Raw genomic sequence first — 19395 nt, 5'->3', positions numbered from 1 at the left:
GTCTTCAAGTCCCAGTAGGGCACACACACAACTGTTACTTTCTAACTTCATAGATGTGGCATTAATAGGATAGGATTCAAGTATTCTTTCTGTTCCCAGCTTTTACCAAGATATCTGTCTGGGAATAACTGGTCATGTATTCAGGTGTGTCTGTCTGGGCTCTGATATGGCCACATGACACTACCTGCTACCCTGCGGGTGTCGGCGGTAATTCGAGCCCCAGGATTCTCACGACGTTTGGGACACTCAGAACCAGAGTTCCAGGGCCAGGTTTGCTCTGCCTTTCCTGCGGCTGTGGGCAAGACAAGCACCAGGGATCACCTGGGAGGAAACAAGGACTGCCCGCTGGCTAACCCGGGCAGAGTATGCTTCCTGGCCTCGCGAAAGACCTGGTGTGGGCTCCGGGCTTTGGGTCCGCTGGAAGCGATGCCTTGGGATTGGTTAATGGGCCTTTGTGCTCCTCGTGATTGGCTAACGGGTCTCTGTGCGCCTCGTGATTGGCTAACGGGCCTGTGTGCTGGGCAGGCGGAGGTGGAGCTGCAGCTGGCGCGGCAGCGGGAGGAGGAGGCGCAGCAGCAGGCGGTGCTGGAGCAGGAGCGCCGGGACCGCGAGCTGGCCCTGCGCATCGTCCAGAGCGAGGCGGAGCTCATCACCGACGAGGCCCAGGGCGACCTGGCCCTCCGCAGGTACGGGCCGGGCGGGCTGTGCCCTCTCCCCCCGGCCGCGCTTTCCATGTGAGGGAGCAGCGGGAAAACCACAGGAGGAGCTCTGGGGTCCTCCCAGGTCACGAGGCATGGTCACCCCCGAATCACTTGTATCCGTGGACGGAAGCAGTAGATCCTCCCACCCACGTATTAGACTGGTGAAAAAGAAAACGGAAACTGTAATTCGAGCTATGCAGCAGACTGAGATCCGAAGATCACAGTTCAAAGCCAGCCCAGGCAGAAAAGTCCATTAGCCAGCAAAATATCAGGCTGGAGGCATGGCTCAAGTGGTAGAGCACCAGTCATGAACAAAGTAGCTGAGCAAGAGTAAAGGCACCGAGTTCAGGCCCAGAACCAGCAAATGAACGAATGAATGAATAAATTAACAAAAAATAAGAAAATGACTCAGCTCTTACTCTAAAACTGCCTGAGTATTGTAACAATTATTTTCTGACTACTTTGTCTCCTCAGATTATAACTACTTGTCAGCTACTGTGATTCCTCAGTTTTCTAAAGATTGACACAAGATCTAGTATCATTATGTAGTTTAATATAGTTGAGGATGGGATTTTTTTTCCTTTTTTTCCTTTTGGTTGGTTCTGGGGTTTGAACTCAGGGCCTTGCATTTGCACAGCTTGCTTGCTCACAGCTGGCACTCTACCACAAGAGCCGCACCTACAATCTGGCATTTTCCTGATTAATTGGGGATGGAATCTCTTGGACCTTTTTGCTCAGGCTGACTTCAAACTATCATCCTTTGTGTCTCAGCCTTCTGAGTAGCTAGGATTATAGGTGTGAACCACTGGCAGCAGACTATTTTTAAATATTGTAGTAGATATGAGAAAGGTTATGGGAGATCTTAATAGTCACAGGAAACTACAAGTCAGTTTTATTTATTACCTAAAAATTCAGAATATAAAACAATAGTTATTTTGATTACTTATAAAAGCAAAGCAAACTTGTTTTTGTGTTAATTTCTTTTACATTTAGGTATAATATAAAGCACATAAACATAACTTCAGAACAATTTAGGACAAAATACAGTCACTAGATGGAGCTATTTCCTCATGACAAAAGACTGGGTTTCAATTGATTGCAATTCAGATGGTTGAATTTTATTGGGCTGAACGCAAAAATGAGGAGGGAAAGAGTTTGTTAAGTTGCCTGCACACACTTTTCTCGTAAGTGATTATTGAAGATGCCCCGAGTCTGAATTATAAATGTTGTAAATATACTGGCTAAGCTATACCACAAAAGTTGTTACAGTAATTATATGTTGGGTTTATGCCCAGCTCTTGGGCCATTTAATAACAATTCATTTTAATTAAGCTGTTTTGGTCTGACTGTGACCCTTGTAAATGCATATGGCCTGGCTGCTCTTGTTCCTCCCAGTATGGGTTGGGGTGGCTGGGAGCTTTTACAGCCTCAGTGGTAGCCAAGTTAAGCTTTTAGTAGTGAGGCTCTTGTAGCTCCTCTTCCTGATTTCTTTGAGATGTATTTTAGGTGACAGCACAGGATTTGTCATGGCTCAAGTTCATTTCTTGGGGGCTTGTTACTGAAATAATGGTTAGCACTCACTTCCAAGCTTGATGCTAAACATTTGAGATAGAGAACTGTGTCCTGTGCCAGACGGTATACCGACAGGCCCTCTGTGCACAGTCACTGGCTTGCACGCATCTCCTTCCTGCTGTCAGGGATGTGCACCAGGGGCGGGAATTCACGACCTCTCATGTAGGGGTTGGGAGACTTGGGATTAAGTGAAGCAGAACGAACTACACAATGGGAGCGCTTATAAGTAATGAGGTGGCCAGGCCATCCCCAATCAAAGGGCAGAAGAGTGGGTGCTAGTGCTCCTGTCCGTAGTCCTGGCGACGGTCAGTCCCCTTCTCTGACCCCAGGTCCTCTCAGCCCCTCCTCTTCTTGGAGTTATTTTAGATGCTGTACTGTAGGCTTTATGGCTTCATTATAGATGATGGATGGTCTATACAGATACCCCACGTTGGAGGTTTTCTTTTTCTTATTCAGTGGACTGCAAATAAATGTTTTTATTTTTCCCTTGTTAGTGTTGAACTTTTTCTATAACCCACTTACGAGTGAGATTCTCTAAGCCTGTTGTGAAAATATAACAAAAAAAGTGTTGTTTTGGGTATCTGTGCTGTGTTTTAAAAATTACATATAAATGGATTCTGCTGCAATAAACAATTTTATTTTTCCAGCTTGACTTCCTGCCAAGTAACTCCTAAGTAAGAACTGTTTCCACATATATGTGTTTTAGAATATCTCAATCAGTTACATGTGCAATGCTCGATGCAGTGATTTCAACTGCCTGAAATTATAAAGTAATCCATTTTATCAGGACAAATGTCACAATGTAAGAATTATCCAGTCTATATGTGTTTGCACACTTCTTTATTCTTTCTTAATCCTCTGAATGAAGATTTCCAAATATATAACAATTCTGAGTAATCTCACCTAGATTAAAGATAACTGAATTTTCAAAATCAATGAATGAATAATTGGAACCCAAATTTATTATTGGAACCACAGATTTTTACAGTTTGGAGTTAGTGATGATATTAATTAAAATATATTCTTTTCACAGAAATGATGGAACAAGACCCAAAATGACTCCGTATGTTATTTCCCTTCTTCTTTTAAAAATAACTTATGTGCACTTTTTGAAGAGAAGTGGTTTCCTCCTTGGAGTAAATTTTAAATTATTTTCTTTTGTTAGAAGAGAATGAGATAAGCCATTTTTTTCCATGCAGAGGGAAACTGTTTTAGGCTGCTGTTTAAGCTCTCAGTAATTTATGCTCTGGTCCTTTTTCTGTGTTGTCTTTGCTAAAACTTCAATATCAGTTGGTTGTATGTGCTTTAACTCTCCTTTACCTTAGTCAGAATAGCAGATGTGGAGGGGTAAATAGGAAAACATGAATTATTTAGTTTTCAGTATCTAGGTTGGTGGTTTCTACCAATATCTAAAAGAGGTCACGATCTGAAGTTGTATGTATAATGTATATTTTTGCAATTTAAGTCACTTCACAGAGAAACAACCCTAGCAAAGCTTGAAAAGGAAAACATTATACAATATATTTTACAAAGTATGTACATATAGTTATTTATATCTAATCTGAATCTTACCAGCTTCAAGAACTCCAACCCTTATAGTGACAGTCCTCAACTCTGTATCAGATTTCACTACCAATAACAAATACCTTATAAATGATGTAAGCTATGTAGATAACTCTCTACAAATAATACATGTAAAGGAAAAATAAAAGAACATTTACTAATGATAAAATAACACTTGTGTTAGTTGCAGCAGAAGACAGAAGTCAGGCGCTTGTGTCCTGCTCATGCACAGAATCCCCTCCAGCCCCAGGTGCATGCTGATGCAGGAAGTTGTCTGAGGAACTCAGATGTCATGAAATTTGGATAAATCCTTTCCAAATCCTTAGTCCTCATGAAGGACTAAATCCAACCTCCTGGTGATTGCCTTATATCCACATCCCTAGAAGAACTACTTGTTACAACTATAGTCCCAGTGCCTGTGGCTTACCCCTATAATCCTAGCTACTCAGGAGGCTGAGATCTGAGGATCGTGGTTCAGAGCTAGAGCATGAAGAAAGTCCTATTTGATAGTTAATTGGAGGAGTGGTAAAAAAGCTTAAGGCCTGGAACTGCCCTGAGTTCAAGCCTCTGTACTGGCACACACACACACACACACACACACACACACACACACACTTATTTATTGCAACTGTCAGAACAGTATTGACGTACAAATCTTGGGTTATATGTGAAGATGTATCTGCACGTGTGTGTTTCACCATCGCATGTCTGTGGACATGGAAGCTACAGTTCTTCAGGTGGATGGCATTTGGTTTGCCTGCTGTCACCCCACTAATGCCAGCACAGCACACTTACATAAGGGCGTCACCCCACTTCTACCCCAGCCATAGAAACTGCCTCTGAAGGGCCACTCTTGCCATCCACTATTACAACAGCGACTGCTATGTGGACAATTTATGCTTGGATTAAAAAATCCTTGCACTTGCAACCCATGTCTCAGGGAAGTGCGTGCGCTGAGATACAGTTTAGTGAGGCAGCAGAGTAGGAAGTATGAGGTAGTCTAAAGGAAGGGGGAGGCTGAGAGGAAGAGGGCAGGAACTAATGCTGCGAGGACATGGAAATGCAGGGAAATGCAGGATGTCTTGGGAATCAGAAATGGAGAGAGCAATTAGAGACAAATGGGCAGAAGTAGTATAGCAGACTCACAGGCTACAAGGAACAGAGCTTGACAAAGCAAAATGCCAAAAGGTGTGGGCAGGCTGCTGTCCGTCCCTGTGCCAGGCTGGCAGTAGCACTGTCAGCATTTGGTTTTACCTGATTTCCCTTCTAAGATTCTTCTGGACGTGTAGGCATACACTTGCACAGTCCTCTACAAAGCCTCTGGGCCCTGGCTTGTCAGGGTGAGGCCCGGATGCAGTGTTTCTGTGATCATTAGGACAGCGGCTGGGCGGTCTCACCCACCTGCCCACCCAGGGACAGGTGGACGGGCCCTGCGTCTGCCCACCTTTGGCCCACAGTTGCTCCTGGGCTGCTTAACTCACAGCCAAAGGCTGAGCTGGACTGGGCCGCACCCTCAGGACTCAAATTCATCAAATCAGGAGAGACGCATGTAGATGCTGGCCTCATTTCTGTCTGGGGAACTTGGCCATGCTGAGAGGAGGGGTGATGATCAGTGCATCTTCGCTCACATAGGCTCAGGTAGGAGAACCAGTCACCAGAGACTTACTGTAGCAGTGCCACACAAAGAGAAAGCTTGGTACGCTCATAAGCCTGCTAAAGCCACTTGGCTCTTGAAAGCGGCTCTGCAAACACCAGTGCAGCAGTAGGCTGTCAAAGAGATGGTCCGAACACACCGAAACCTTGAGGCGGATGGTGATAGAATTAAAAATTCTTAACACAATCACACTGAGTTCTAAAGTGAGAAAATTCGGAGAAACCACTGGCTTAAAGAGAGATTGATTGGTGGTATATTGCTCAAAAGATACAGTTTCCAAAAAAAATTAGATTGCATTTCTTTATGTTTTGTTGCTTGTCCTTCCTAAGTCAGTTTGTAAAGATTGTTTTCCTGGCTACGCCTGCTCAGATAGACTCCCGCTAGCGTCTCACTGGGGCCAGTGTTCATTGCCAGAGCAGATTCAGTGTCCTGGCTCTTGGCTGGCATCCAGGAAACTGCTCTACAGCAAGTATAACTGATTTGTGAGGTTTGACGTTTACTAGGGTTGGTGGAATAGAATGAATGAGAAACTACTTAACTATGAAGGAAAAGAGCAAATAGCACAAAAAGGAAATAATGAACTTAATGAAGTGTTAATGAGCACACGGAAATTTCCGGCCCATTTCACAGCATCAAGCAAATGCTAAGAAAGGTCACACTCTCCTGGGTGAGGAAAGAAAAATAGGCTCTTCCTCTGTTCATCCTTGGAAGGGCAGAGTACGCCAGAACTTCCCTGGAGCATGTATGCATATTGATTTCCTTTTTCTTGTTCTTTTTTGTAAAACACAAACAAACAAACAAACAAAAACAACTGATTTGAAATTTTAGAGCTTTGAATGCATTTGATTTTTTTTTAAAAACTCTGACACTGTAAAATATATCAGCTGGATTTACCACCATTATGGTTTATCTAATTAGTTTATCTAATCACTAAATGTTTCTGGTGCAGAAATCTTGTTTAGAATCAGTACCCTCGCAAACTTTCTGCATTTATTTATAACACACTGTTTATATTTGGTACATGAAAAATATGAAAAAAAATGGTGTGACTTTACCTGAAAGTTCTTATGTAAAAATAGTGAAGTGGTTCAAACCATTAATTCTAGCTACTCATAGAGGCTAAGATCTCAGAAATTGAGGTTCAAAGCCAGTCTGGGCAGAAAGTGCATGGGACTCTTAATCTCCAGTTAACCAGCTAAAAGCTGGAAGTGGAGCTGTGCTCAAGTTGATAGAACACCAGCCTTAGTGAAGAAGCTCAGGGATAGTGCTCAGGCCCTGAGTTCAAGCCACAGTAGAAACACACACACACACACACACACACACACACACACACACACACTCAAGTATCTTTAACTGGATTTACCATATTTTATGGTTAGCTTGGCTGAGAAGTATATCCTAGCTTTACAAAGTAAAATAATTGTGAATGGTTAATAAACTGATAATAATTGTTAACAAATTGATAGAAGCAATCAGTGTGTGTTGGATGTGTGTAACTGTTCTATTTGTCATTTTTCTTATAGGGAACAAATGGCCAAAGAAATGTCAGAATTTTTGAGTAGGTCAGTGCAGTGTGTTTGGTGAAATACATTTTCATCACAAAAAAATCAAATCAAATCACATTTTAAAATTACTTTTGATTATTTGGACTAGAGCCTGTTATATGAATAGCTCACGTTTTCCATGTAAAATCTCTATGTAGGAAATACCACTTTGCCCTTACCCCCAGCCCAATACCAAAGAGCTGAAAAAGTGGGGTTCGGGTTGAGGGCATGGCTCAGTTGATAGAGTGCTAGCCAATGAGTGAAAACAGCATGAGGTACCGAGTTCAAGTCCTGGTCTCAGACCTGGAAAACAAAAAGAAAAGAAAAAGTAGGGTTCCTGTCCTCATGGCTGTTCCCAGGGTCACAATTGTGTTCAGAGTGGGGGTGAGCCCTTGTTAGCGCTGCTTACCCCTAACAGTGTCCTTATCCTCCCCAGGGAGGGGCTGCTGCCTACTCTCCCCCATCCCACCCCCCCGGGGAGGGGCTACCCCTGGTTTGGGAACCAGGCCCCTGCCTGAAGTAAGGGGAGGAAGAGGGTGGCTTCTGAGGCACTTCACGCCACAGGCTGTAGTGGAAAACCCACCTGTCCAAAGCATGCGACTTCCCGGCAGGGTCTGGTCCATTGCTTTAGAAGTGAGTAGGAATCAAAGGCATTTTAATCTTCAACTTTCAAGTTAGAAAGTTAATTAAAAATGTTCACTTAATAGATTTTTAAAAAATCAAGTCAGCTTTGCTACTATTTTAATGAATTGTTTACCTGATTGTCTTTATCACAAGTCTAATGATCAGTAAATTGCACCTTTGCTTTGCTATTTTAATTACTTGAAAGCTGAGGGGAGGCATGTGTTTAAGTGTATTTGCATTCATTTACTTTTTCAACCACAGGATATATTTTGCAGCAGGTATATTCTTGTTTGAAGTAACGTGAATGAAAAGCATTAATTATTGGAACTCACAGTGTTACTTCTTAAAAGTATCAAACCACACCTCATGTATATTCTGACAATCTATGAAATTGCGTATTTGTCTTCTTGCAAAAAAGAGTAAAAAAAATCATAATTCTCAATTACTCTTCTAGAAAAACTCCAGGAAGAGCTCGGGCATGGGGGAAGAGAATGTTTTTCATTCATTTTGTTGAATGTCAGTTTAGGGGTCTAGAAGAGAAAAGAATATTTGGGTAACTGTTAGATCGTCATTTACCATGAAGGGGAGAGCACTTGCTGGTGTGCAGTATGCAGCAGTATGTGGTGCCTGGTGCCTAGCGTAGTGTTGCAGAAGTAAAGGCTACACGCAAAGCTGCTGCTCCCATGGCAGGTGAAAAATACAGATTGTACAGAAAAGTAAAACAGACAGAACTGTAAGACTGAATGGTCATGCCTTGCCTTTACCATGTCAAACACTTCAAAGAGGACATCGTGTAAAACATGCTGGTTTTATTCTCCAAAATAAAAACCTACATGGGCAACAATAACTTACTAACTTCATTTTAAGCCAAGCAGTGAAAAAGTATTCCCTCCTCCCCTTTTTGGAGATAAAAGTCTCATGGCCTTTTTAAAATTGGCGATAAGAGTCTCATGGACTTTTCTACCTGGGCTGGCTTTGAAATGTGGTACTCAGATCTCAGCCTCCTGAATAGGTTGGATTACAAGTGTGACCCTCCAGTGCCCATGGTGTAATGTCCCCTGACTCAGGAAGAAAGTGACACATTGTTAAATACCATTTCCAATCAATTAGTTGCTAAGTGACTATGTCTTGAGCATTTTCTGGGATTTCTGTTATCTTTCAAAATGTAACATGGTGAGAAAATATCAGTTGCTTTTTGGGTAGTATACCTTGATAACCCCTCTAAAGAGTAAATCGTGTCCAAGTAGAAGATGAAGAAAGAGAATTTACTTGTGTGATGCCCAGGAAGCATTAGTTTGGCTCTTTTTCCCATGTCCTGAAGACTCCAGGATTTAAAGTCTTCCTTTGTTACACTGAGCATAAAGTGCTGCAACTGATTCTGCCTATCTTGTCATGTACAAAGCATAAATCTTTTGCTGAAAAATACTCAGTATTACAGAAAAATTGTTCAGATATTTTCTCAAATGGTTTGCATAAAAACCACATCTTAGCATGGTGTGGAGGCACATTCTTGTATTTCCAGCAGAAAGATCATGGATTCAAGACCATCCTGGACTCCACAGCAACAATGTATCTCAAATACAAGAAGCTAGCTACTGGTGGCTGATGCATGTATTCCTAGCTATTCAGGAGGCTGAGATCTGAGTCTCTTATCTCCAGTTAATCAGCAAAAAAGCTGGCTCAAGTGGTGGAACACTACTAGCCTTGAGCAAAAACTGTCAGGGACAGTGCCCAGGCCCTGAGTTCAAGTCCCAGGAATGGCACACAATTAAAGTCATGTCCTTTGAAACTTCTGTTCTGTACCTCATGACCCCAACGGATCTTCTCCCAACAAGATGGCTCACTAACTTGAAGAGTCTGCATGAGGTGTCCTCAGAGTCTCTGGGCCCCAGTAGTTCTTCCAGCCTATCTGTGAGCTGTGGTAGGGCATGGCTTAGCTGCTCACCTGTGGAGGTTGTGTGTATCCAGATGCCCAAGGCGGTCCAGAGCCAGTGAATCTGAAGGGAGCTGAGCAGCTATGGCTTTCAGAAGTGATCTTACTGGGTGACCTAGGGGCGCAGACACAAACAATATTGTTCAAATGTCATACAACAACATGGTCATTCAAATCTGTTGAAAATTTCTTGACTTTGAGAAATTGGTGCAAATGTAGTTGTGAACTTTATAAATGTTCCCATTATGTAAGAACATTTAAGCTTCATTCTGGGTCAAATCCAGGCATATTGGAATGATGGGATCATGATTTTTAACATAAAACCTAATGTAATTATCAAGTAGCACAATGGAAATGATGATTGACTAGATTTTTTTTCTTAGTGTACCTTTTCTTTTTCCTTTGTCATGGTGCTGGGGAGTGAACCCAAGGTCTTGCGCATTCTTGCTCAGTGCTCTACCACAGAGCTACAACCCAGATCTAGCACATCATTCTTAATCGAGTCGGTCAGAGACTTTTTTTTTTAGAAGTTTCCAGTCTTCAAACTTAAGGACCCTTTTATTTGCCTCTTTGTTTCATTCTTATTTCTAGTTTACATATGTAAATATGTATACCCATTTCAGAGGCCCTGCTGTGCAAGCAACCAAGGCAGCTGCTGGAACCAAGAAACACGATCTCAGCAAGTGGAAATATGCCGAACTCCGTGACACCATCAATACTTCATGTGGTGAGTGTGGGAGGCTGGGCAAATGGAGGTCCCCAGTGATGGAAAACAGAACCATACTAGGTCAGGGGACACATAGGTATATTTGTATGAATCAGCTTAAGGCAGTCTTGAAGACTTTGAGGAGGAGCAAATGTTGAAAGGGGTGACACTGATCAAGAGGCATTGTATTCATAAACTGCTTGGCTTGTGCTCTGTTAATGCCTGGCCCTTCTACTGCTAATACCTCTATATATCTAAATAGTTTGTTCATAAATGCAGAGGAGCAGCACTGCAGTCTTTCTTTAGAAAGCAGTTTTTCCTCCAAGGGAAGAATTGAGTTAAACACAACATCCAGAGGATGTCACGTGGTTATAGTTTTGTTTACTGTCTTAATGCAGGGCTCTCATAGGAATGAAAGGATTGCAGTGGGCAGAATTTCTCACTATGTTCTTTTCCTTCTCACTCGAGTATATAACGATAAAAAATGTGTTGCATTCAAACATGGCTTACATTTGAGCACAAAGACTTTATTCTATTTTTCACTTTTATGATTTAGTTTCTTCATCTGAATACTTGTTTCACCCAAATTTTTGTGTGTGGAACAAATAATATAAGATATTAATATTTGAGAAAATGCTTTGTGAATTTGAAACATAATATCACATAATGCTTATTATTACTATTATTATTGTTGTTGTTGTTATTTGTGCTTGAATCCATGGTTCTGTCTAGGTGCTGTCCTTGAACTTTTTTGCTCAAGGCTAGCACTCTACCACTTGAGCCACTTCTGGCTTTTTGGTGGCTAATTGGAAGTAAGAGTCTCATGGACTTTCCTGCCCTGGTTGGCTACGAACCACTGGCTTTGAAACCTTATTTTGTATGTATCTCTTTATGCTACAAGATAGTTACATTATATGGATAAATTGGGATGTTAATGCTTCCCCCTCTTCTCCCTTTCTATGTAATCAATAGATATTGAGCTACTGGCAGCCTGCAGAGAAGAATTCCATAGGCGACTAAAAGTGTATCACGCATGGAAATCTAAGAACAAGAAGAGAAATACTGAAACCGAGCAGCGTGCTCCAAAGTCTGTTACTGATTATGGTAAAAACAAATCTGTATTTCTGAATGTTCCAAAGTCTGTATATTTACGAATGCCTGTAACTCTAGACGTGAGATGTTTGAGTAAAATATCCAGTGTCATTTTTCTCTCACTGCAGGTGGAGATCAACTGAACTTAGTAGTTATAATGGCCTGTCTCTTACAGCATTCTTTTCATTGAACATACCTTGGAAGTCATATTTGTTAGTATAATTGAATTTGCTCATTGAAATAAGCTACAGGGAAGAATTTTCTTGACTTCAATACAGGTTGTTCAATACTTTTGTAGCGAGATAGTTTTCCCTACGCATACACACAGAGAGCAAGATTATATGTGAAAATGTAAAGATTACTATAATTCACTTGCTTGGTAAATAAGTTTTACAGATGAAAATGACTGTTTTATATTTGCTAAGTAAGATCTGACTTAATTTTTTGTTTTTAAATTTTCCTTTATTTCTAGGTTTCATGTCACTAAGATTTGGTTAGACTACACAAGTTTTTATTTATTTACTTATTTATTCTTACTGGTCTCTTTTTATGCAAAAGACCATGTGTACACTTAAATGTAGAAAATAGAGCAGTCTAGCCCGACCCTAGTCAAAGCCACATGGACTTCAGCATGCACTAAGAAGACTTCTGATACATGATTTAATAGTATTTTCATTTTCTAAAAGGTGAAATTGGAACTTCATTTGTCAACTTGCTACTTTTATACTGGCACAAATTATTTGCTTGATTCCCATTAATATCAAGGTGAGGGGAGGTTAAATATCTTTTTTAAAAGAACGTATTCTGTATACATCACAGTGGTTAGCAGTGCATGAACCAAGTTTACTTAGACATCAGCTCTTGGATATATTTGATTTTTTAAAATTGTTATTATAAAGGTGATATACAACGGGGTTACCAGTTTATGTTTGATTTTCTTTCTTGCCATCTTTTTTTTTGGGGGGGGTCTGGTCGTGGGGCCTGAACTCTAGGCCTGGGCACTGTCCCTCAGCTCTTCAGCTCAAGGCTAGCATTCTACCACTTGAACCACAGCGCCACTTCTGGCTTTTTTCTTTTTGCTTATGTAGTGCTGAGGAATCGAACCCAGGGCCTCATGCATGCAAGGCAAGCGCTCTATCACTGAGCCACCTTCCCAGCCCTCTTTCTTGCCATCTTACAAGTAAATAATAGCAATCTTCAAATGAAGTCCATCAAATAATGCCATGTTAGTGTTTGTAAGTTGTTGAAGAACAGACTGTGGGTTGGGACTGCTGTCACCTCAGCAATCATTAGCGCCAGTAACTGCTCAAGGGTTGTTAGGCAGATGGCAGCTTCCTGAGCGGTACTGTGGTCATATCGGCCACGTGATCCTCACAGATACCTCTTCCCTTCCTGTTTAATGTTTCTGCTCTGCGATTTGCAGATGGCAGGGTGATTCCATTGCCTGCTCATTGTCTGCATATTAGGTTCTGCCATGTTACCTTTGTTTTGTGAAAAAAACAAAACAATATGCTCTCATTCAGTGCAGTCTGTTGAGCTGTAAATGTTCCAATGGTGACGATTGGCTTCAACTTGATACGACCAAAGTGATGGATTTAAAAATGTATATGCCTGAGCAAGTGCACTTTTTATAAGAAGTAGCAATCAGTATGGCGATGCAATCAATATTGTAACAGGTTTTAAGTGAATATACACGTATACTTGATCTAACAGCACACACAAAAAAGGTGCACTTAATACAGGGCTCGCCTGGATGGTCCAAGTATTGTTTCTACTCCTGATTTATTTAAAAGAACAAATAAAGGAGATTGAGAATTTTTCTGGGTTCCATCCAGGTGTCTGAATAAATTTAGGAATTTTTTTGTGACTATAGTCCACGTGTATTTAACGGTCATATGTACGAACCCCTTTAAGGATAAAAATCTAATTTCCACTCAGACAAGTACTTCTCTTGCTTTTGCTGATGTAAAACTTCATCTGATCCAGGAGCAGCGGAAGGCAGCCAGGCGTCCATCAGCTCCGTGGGGGAAATCAGTTCTTAGGGGCAGCCAGACACCTGTAAAATAGTCTGCTATTACTAGTTAGCAACACTGACTTCACGAATCTGAGAACTGATGACACCTAGGAGGCAAACAAGATGTAACCTGGCATAGTCAGCTACAAGACAGACACACTAAGAAGCCATGGGAAATCCCACAGAATGAGAGATCCACCCCAGGCCTGGCCCAGCCCTCTGCAGGCGGGAGTATGTGCTGGCAACCCACTTCCGGAAACTACAGAGGAGTTTTCAGAAGTGGTTTTTGGGGAGCAGTGGGAAATTACCCTGTTAATATTCACAACATTTAATCATTGACAGTAGTGATGGTGGTAATTACTGCATTGTTTCTCAAATTAAAATGGCATAAGCTTTCAAGAGTTATAGAAAATCTGAAGAAATTAAGACATGCTGATTATGTGAAAAGTGACCCATGTCCGTAGTCACCATTTAAGGATTTTGTTTGGCTATGTCTCAGAATGAAACTGAAATATAGATTTAAATTTCAGTCCTTTTGTGACCTGTACCTCAAATAGAAATAGCCTAAAACATCATGAATCAAAGTACCATTCCTTCCAAAATCAGAAAGCAGCAATTACTTTGTAGGTATCTGGCTTATAAATAGGGTAGTTATTTGTCGCCCCCCCTCCCCCTCCTCAATTGATGGGATGGATTTATATATTAGAAAAATGCTAATTTAACAAGTATTTCTGGCATTTTTATCTTTTCATCGTCAAATATTTATTCACAGATTTTGCACCATTTTTGAACAATTCACGTAAGTCAATGGGGGGATGGTAACTCATGAGCTAACTGGAAAATGGGTTAAAATACTTTATAAAGCACTAACTGGTTTCAAACATTGTTTTGCTACAATGCAAAGTGGAGTTGTAGTACTTTGAACTTGGTCTGCCTATTCCATATATAATATTTAAATTTGAAATGAGGCATTTATTTGGTTCATTCCAAAATGAATATGAAAAACAAAACGTGGGGCTGGGAAGGTAGCTCAGTGGTAGAGTGCTTGCCTTGCATGCATGAGGCCCTGAGTTCTATTCCTCAGCTCCAAATAAGCAGAAAAAGCTGGAAGTGGCGCTGTGTCTCAGGTGGTACAGCTCTAGCCTTGAGCTGAAGAGCTGAGGGACAGCGCCCAGACCCAGAGTTCAGGCCCCACAACTAGAAAAACAAAACAAAACAAAACACATATCTGAAGGTTTCTGTTCTTTTTAAATTTTTGAAACTTTGAGTATACTACAATTTGCATTGTAGCCAAACTGTATCTTATATAGCAGCTGATCTTTTAGAAGAAAGACTAACTTCTAGGTGCTGGTTTCAGATGCTGCTTTTTCAAGTACTGTGTGGTATCTGCATTTCTACCCAAAAAAGATTTGAGGGTTTGCTCTTTTTTTTTAATGTTAGCAAATATTTCTGCAAATAGGGGCAGAGCAGGAAGACTAGAGAGAGGAAACATTGCCTGACATGCAGGAGGGGGAGCAAGAGGCTCAAAAATGGGGATCCTTGTCCTGGGTATATTTGTTTCTTTTTCTTTTTTGTCTGTACTGCTTGAACTCAGGGCCTGGACACTACCCCTGAGCCTCTTTGTGCTCAAGGTTAGCACTCTACTACTTGAGCCACAGTACCACTTCCAGTGTGTTTTTTTGAGTGGTTAATTGGAGATAAGAGTCTCAGGGGTACTTTTCTGCCCCACCTGGCTTTGAACTATGATCCTCAGATTTCAACCTCCTGATTAGCTAGCTAGGATTACAGGCGTGAGCCACCAGCACCTGGCTTCTTTCTCTTTATCAAAAAATAAAATTTATTTTTATTATCCTTCTGTAATTGTACGAAAGGGTTTCAGTTCCACATGTCAGTTTGTGAGTACAATGCATCTTGGTGAATGTCCCCCCTTATTTACATCTTCTGAGCTGGGGCAATTCTAGCCTAAACCCTTACCTAGATATAGGGTCATGTCAATAGCAAACTGTAATCATTTTACCAGATTCCTAACCATTCAGACAATGGGTATAGGGTGAGTCTATTATTACCCAAAACCTGGAGATAATGACATAACACTTTAGAGTTCCCTTATTGTACAGTATTATGTACAATTTTAATAATGGAAAGAGAAAATAATTTTGTTACTTCCTTGGTTTCCTATGAGGCATATCCTTCTCTAAGTTAGAAACTTTAGAGTACAGTAAATCTCTTCTAGAATCAATTGAGCAGTAATGATTTGGATATGACACCATATTCATTTACCAGCTGGTTAGACCTGATTCTTTTAAGTCCTTTGCATGATTTATGATTTATGAGGTTATGTTTGAAACCTGTTTACACTTTTGAAGATAATACAATTGGATGTGCAAGGAAATTGTTTAGTTTCTAGCTTTTAATTTTCTCTACCTTTTTTTTTTTTTTGGCCTTTTTTGGGGCTTGAACTGTCCCCGAGCTTCTTTGCTCATGACTAGCACTTTACCACTTGAGCCACAGTGCCACTTCCAGTGTTTTCTGTTTATGTGGTATGAGGAATAGAATCCAGGGCTTCATGCATGCTAGGCAAGCACTCTACTACAAAACTACATTCCCACCCCCAGTTTTCTGTTTCTGAACTTTCTAGATAGAGACCGGTTTTTTGCCTTTCTCTTCAACAAAACTTCAGTTCTCCAATTAGTAGAAAAGGTTATCAAGTACTTTGGCTTCTCAATTTTACTCAATATATTCAGTTACAAGAGACTTATAAGAAAAATGTAAGCTAATGGATGACTACCAATATTAAAATAAATTTTGAACCAACTGAACATAACATTGTCCCTACTTAAAATGTCAAGAAGGATTGTCTTTTTGATTTTTTTCAGCACCTTTAATGTTTAGTGTATTTCCTCCATGGTAGGTAAGGTTTTAAACTTCAAGTTTGATCACTGAGTTGTATGTAGCCTCCAGAAACAGGAACAAAAGAATAAGCAAGCTGATCTCTCTTAATACGCTAAAGGTGACCTTGGTGTTTAAAGTCACTAACAGAACTGGCTTCTTATTCTTTCATCGCATATGCAGCATTTGCTAACTGCTCTTGCCTTTCTCTCGTTTGCAATGAAAGCAATTCTGCTCCTGTACCCCTTTGCTGTTCCTTGGTGTGAAAAGTAGAGTGAAGAGTATTTTCATCCTTTCAGTATTTGCAAATTCTTACAAAAGCCACGTGGCTGTTCTTCATTTTTTTATTATATACTTTGTAAGTATGAAGTAAGTGATTGGATCACTTTCAAAGCTGTGAAGATAAAGCATATTAAACAATCTTGGCAAAATTTTGCTGCTAAAGATGTAAAGCCATTGCCCCTCAGGGAAATTCTCATATTTGGAGATAAAATAAAAACCCAGTTATTTGTGGGAAAACAGCACAATACTTCACTCTAGCAGATTAGCAAGGGTTTTTCTCTCCTATTGGCAAAGGCTACCCTTTCTACTGATGTCAGTGGATTTTATTCTCAGTGAAATCGCATTTCAAAGTAAGTAAACATTTGAAAGAAAGTTCATTCTTACTGTAATAATTTTTGTGTTTTTGATAGAAGTTTGTTTAATTATCATCTATGTTATCTTGGCCTTCTGAAATCCCCAACTCAATTGACAACACAGATGATTTTTTAAAAAATATAGCTTCTACTTTGTGTGTGTGAAAATTTTACCTAAATAAATGTTAAATAATTAAATTTTAACTAAAGTCAATAATGTTACCATTTGGACTTCAAAAATTTTTGTTGATTGTAAACAACACAGTAAATGCTATGGTACAACTTTAATTCGGAATCTTTTATTTTTGCCCGTTATGTGGCTTGAACTCTGGGCCTGGGCGCTGTCCCTCAGCTCTTCAGCCCAAGGTGAGCGCTCTACCACTTGAGCCACAGCGCCACTTCCGGTTTCCTGGTGGTTCACTGGAGATCAGAGTCTCACAGACTTTCCTGCCCAGGCTGGCTTTGAACCGCGATCCTCAGATCTCAGCCTCCTGAGTAGCTAGGATGACAGGCGTGAGCCACTGGCGCGCGGCTTAATTTGGAAGCTTTTGAGGGACAATATGAATCTAATAGCCTGTTTTATGACCACGTGAGGTATTTCAGGCCCGTGTAACAGTGGCTTGTGGGTGGGCTGTTGGTGGTGGCTGGGGTGTGTGTGTGTACTGACAGCTATCACCTCTAGGGAAAGGCAGGTGCGGCGCCGTCCCGGGTGGGTGCGCGGCGCCCCCGGCCCGCCCCGCCCCGCGTGTCTAACGCCCCGCTCTGTGCACACAGCGCAGCGCAACCCCGCGGCCCAGCTCCCCGCCCGGCAGCAGGAGGTGGAAATGAGCCGGCAGCAGCGCTTCTTCCGCATCCCCTTCATCCGCCCGGCCGACCAGTACAAAGACCCCCAGAGCAAGAAGAAGGGCTGGTGGTACGCGCACTTCGACGGTCCGTGGATCGCCCGGCAGATGGAGCTCCACCCAGACAAGCCGCCCATCCTGCTGGTGGCCGGTGTGTGCGCTTCCCGCGTCCGCTTCCGCTCCCCGGGGCGCCGCAGGGGAGGCTGGGGCCAAGGCCTCCGGGGCGGCGAGGCCGGCAGTGGAACCCCATCTCGGGACTAGCTGCTCTCGAACTGATTTCCAACCCCCGTCCCGAGACACTGCACTGGCGTGGGGCGGGCGCCGCGTGCCCTCGGGGACCGGCTGGGCCGAGGGTGCGGAAGGTGTTGGGGGGGTTGGAAGGGTCCTCGGCGGGAGTGGGGGGAGAGGCGGCATCCCCCAGTTCCCCACGTGCGTGTCCGGGCGCGCGCACGCACGCACGTACGTGGATGGTAACTCCCCTCCCGTCCACGCAGGCAAGGACGACATGGAGATGTGCGAGCTGAACCTGGAGGAGACCGGCCTGACCCGCAAGCGTGGAGCGGAGATCCTGCCGCGCCAGTTTGAGGAGATCTGGGAGCGCTGCGGCGGCATCCAGTACCTGCAGAGCGCCATCGAGAGCCGCCAGGCGCGGCCCACCTACGCCACGGCCATGCTGCAGAGCCTGCTCAAGTAGGCCTGGGCCTGGCTGGGAGCAAGGCCTGGGCCTGGGCCTGGGGGCGGGGCCTGGGAGCAAGGCCTGGGCCTGGGGGCGGGGCCTGGGCCTGGGGGCGGGGCCTGGGCCTGGAGCCCAGCCTGGACCCCCCCACCCCCAGCCCTCCTACCCCACCAGCCCACCCCAGCCAGCCGTTCTCATGAATCATGGCTTTGTGTCCGGTGGTTTAAGGTTAATTAAGGTTGTGGATGTGAACTTTTTCCCTCACGCAGCAGCTACTGTAGCCCGCACACCGCCCCTTCCTCTCCTGCTGTACTTGTCAGCAGCCTACCTAAACCTAGCATCACGATTTCTTTTCAAGGAAAAGGGAATCTGGGAGAACCTTCCAAGTCCTTGCTCTTACAGGATGACGTAGTACCTTACAGCTGGAATAATGAAACGTGGGCTGAAAGGTCTTACAAGAATCAAGGTACTTTAACATGAGCCAAGAATTCTGGTGATTTCGTTCCGGAAAGCAGTGTATTTTTGTCTGCGTTTTCAGGAGCTCATAAAAATACGGGAATTGTGACTTCCCCCTTTCGTTTTGCAGTATGTCCTAGTTTGGGTGAAGCAGTTCTTTCTTCAGTTCTTGAACTCTGGAAAGAGCCTCACTAGGTGTAATAATCGATGCACTACCTGTGCTAATTAAAGGTGACACTGCTAATCGAGTCCCTCCAGCACGCACTTGGGTTTTCTTTTCTAACAAAGCGTGCGCTGCCATCAGAATGTTCTTTTGCTATTTCATAGGCAAATAAAAGAAATGCAGATACTTCTGAGATCTGTTTTGTTTCCTTGGCAAGGGCACATGGTTTAGGTAGCACCTGTGACTTAACTGGACTGAAATCAGATCTTTTCATTTCATCTCATGGTGATTTTTATATGAGAATCTTGTCCAAGTTTTTCCTGTGAGTTGG

At 42.6% G+C, this 19395-nt stretch overlaps 1 protein-coding gene across 2 annotated transcripts in view; it reads left to right on the top strand.

Annotated features, from left to right (window-relative positions):
* Positions 1–18525, top strand: part of Myo6 (myosin VI) — an 86732-nt gene extending 68207 nt beyond the window's left edge. Inside the window, exons 27-35 of one of the 2 annotated variants that reach the window (XM_013034111.1) lie at positions 526–686; positions 2921–2947; positions 3307–3336; positions 7014–7052; positions 10215–10318; positions 11270–11401; positions 14176–14202; positions 17702–17920; positions 18264–18525. In XM_013034111.1, coding sequence (XP_012889565.1) covers positions 526–686; positions 2921–2947; positions 3307–3336; positions 7014–7052; positions 10215–10318; positions 11270–11401; positions 14176–14202; positions 17702–17920; positions 18264–18463 — 939 coding nt within the window. In that variant the 3' untranslated portion in view covers positions 18464–18525. The remainder of the gene's footprint in view (positions 1–525; positions 687–2920; positions 2948–3306; positions 3337–7013; positions 7053–10214; positions 10319–11269; positions 11402–14175; positions 14203–17701; positions 17921–18263) is intronic. The other variant, XM_013034112.1, reaches the window with a different exon arrangement.
* Positions 18526–19395: the final 870 nt, after the last annotated feature.

This window comes from Dipodomys ordii, unplaced genomic scaffold (assembly GCF_000151885.1).
Source record: "Dipodomys ordii isolate 6190 unplaced genomic scaffold, Dord_2.0 Scaffold182, whole genome shotgun sequence".
Classification (NCBI taxonomy): Eukaryota; Metazoa; Chordata; class Mammalia; order Rodentia; family Heteromyidae; genus Dipodomys; species Dipodomys ordii.
This window is presented reverse-complemented; position numbering and strand designations above follow the sequence as displayed.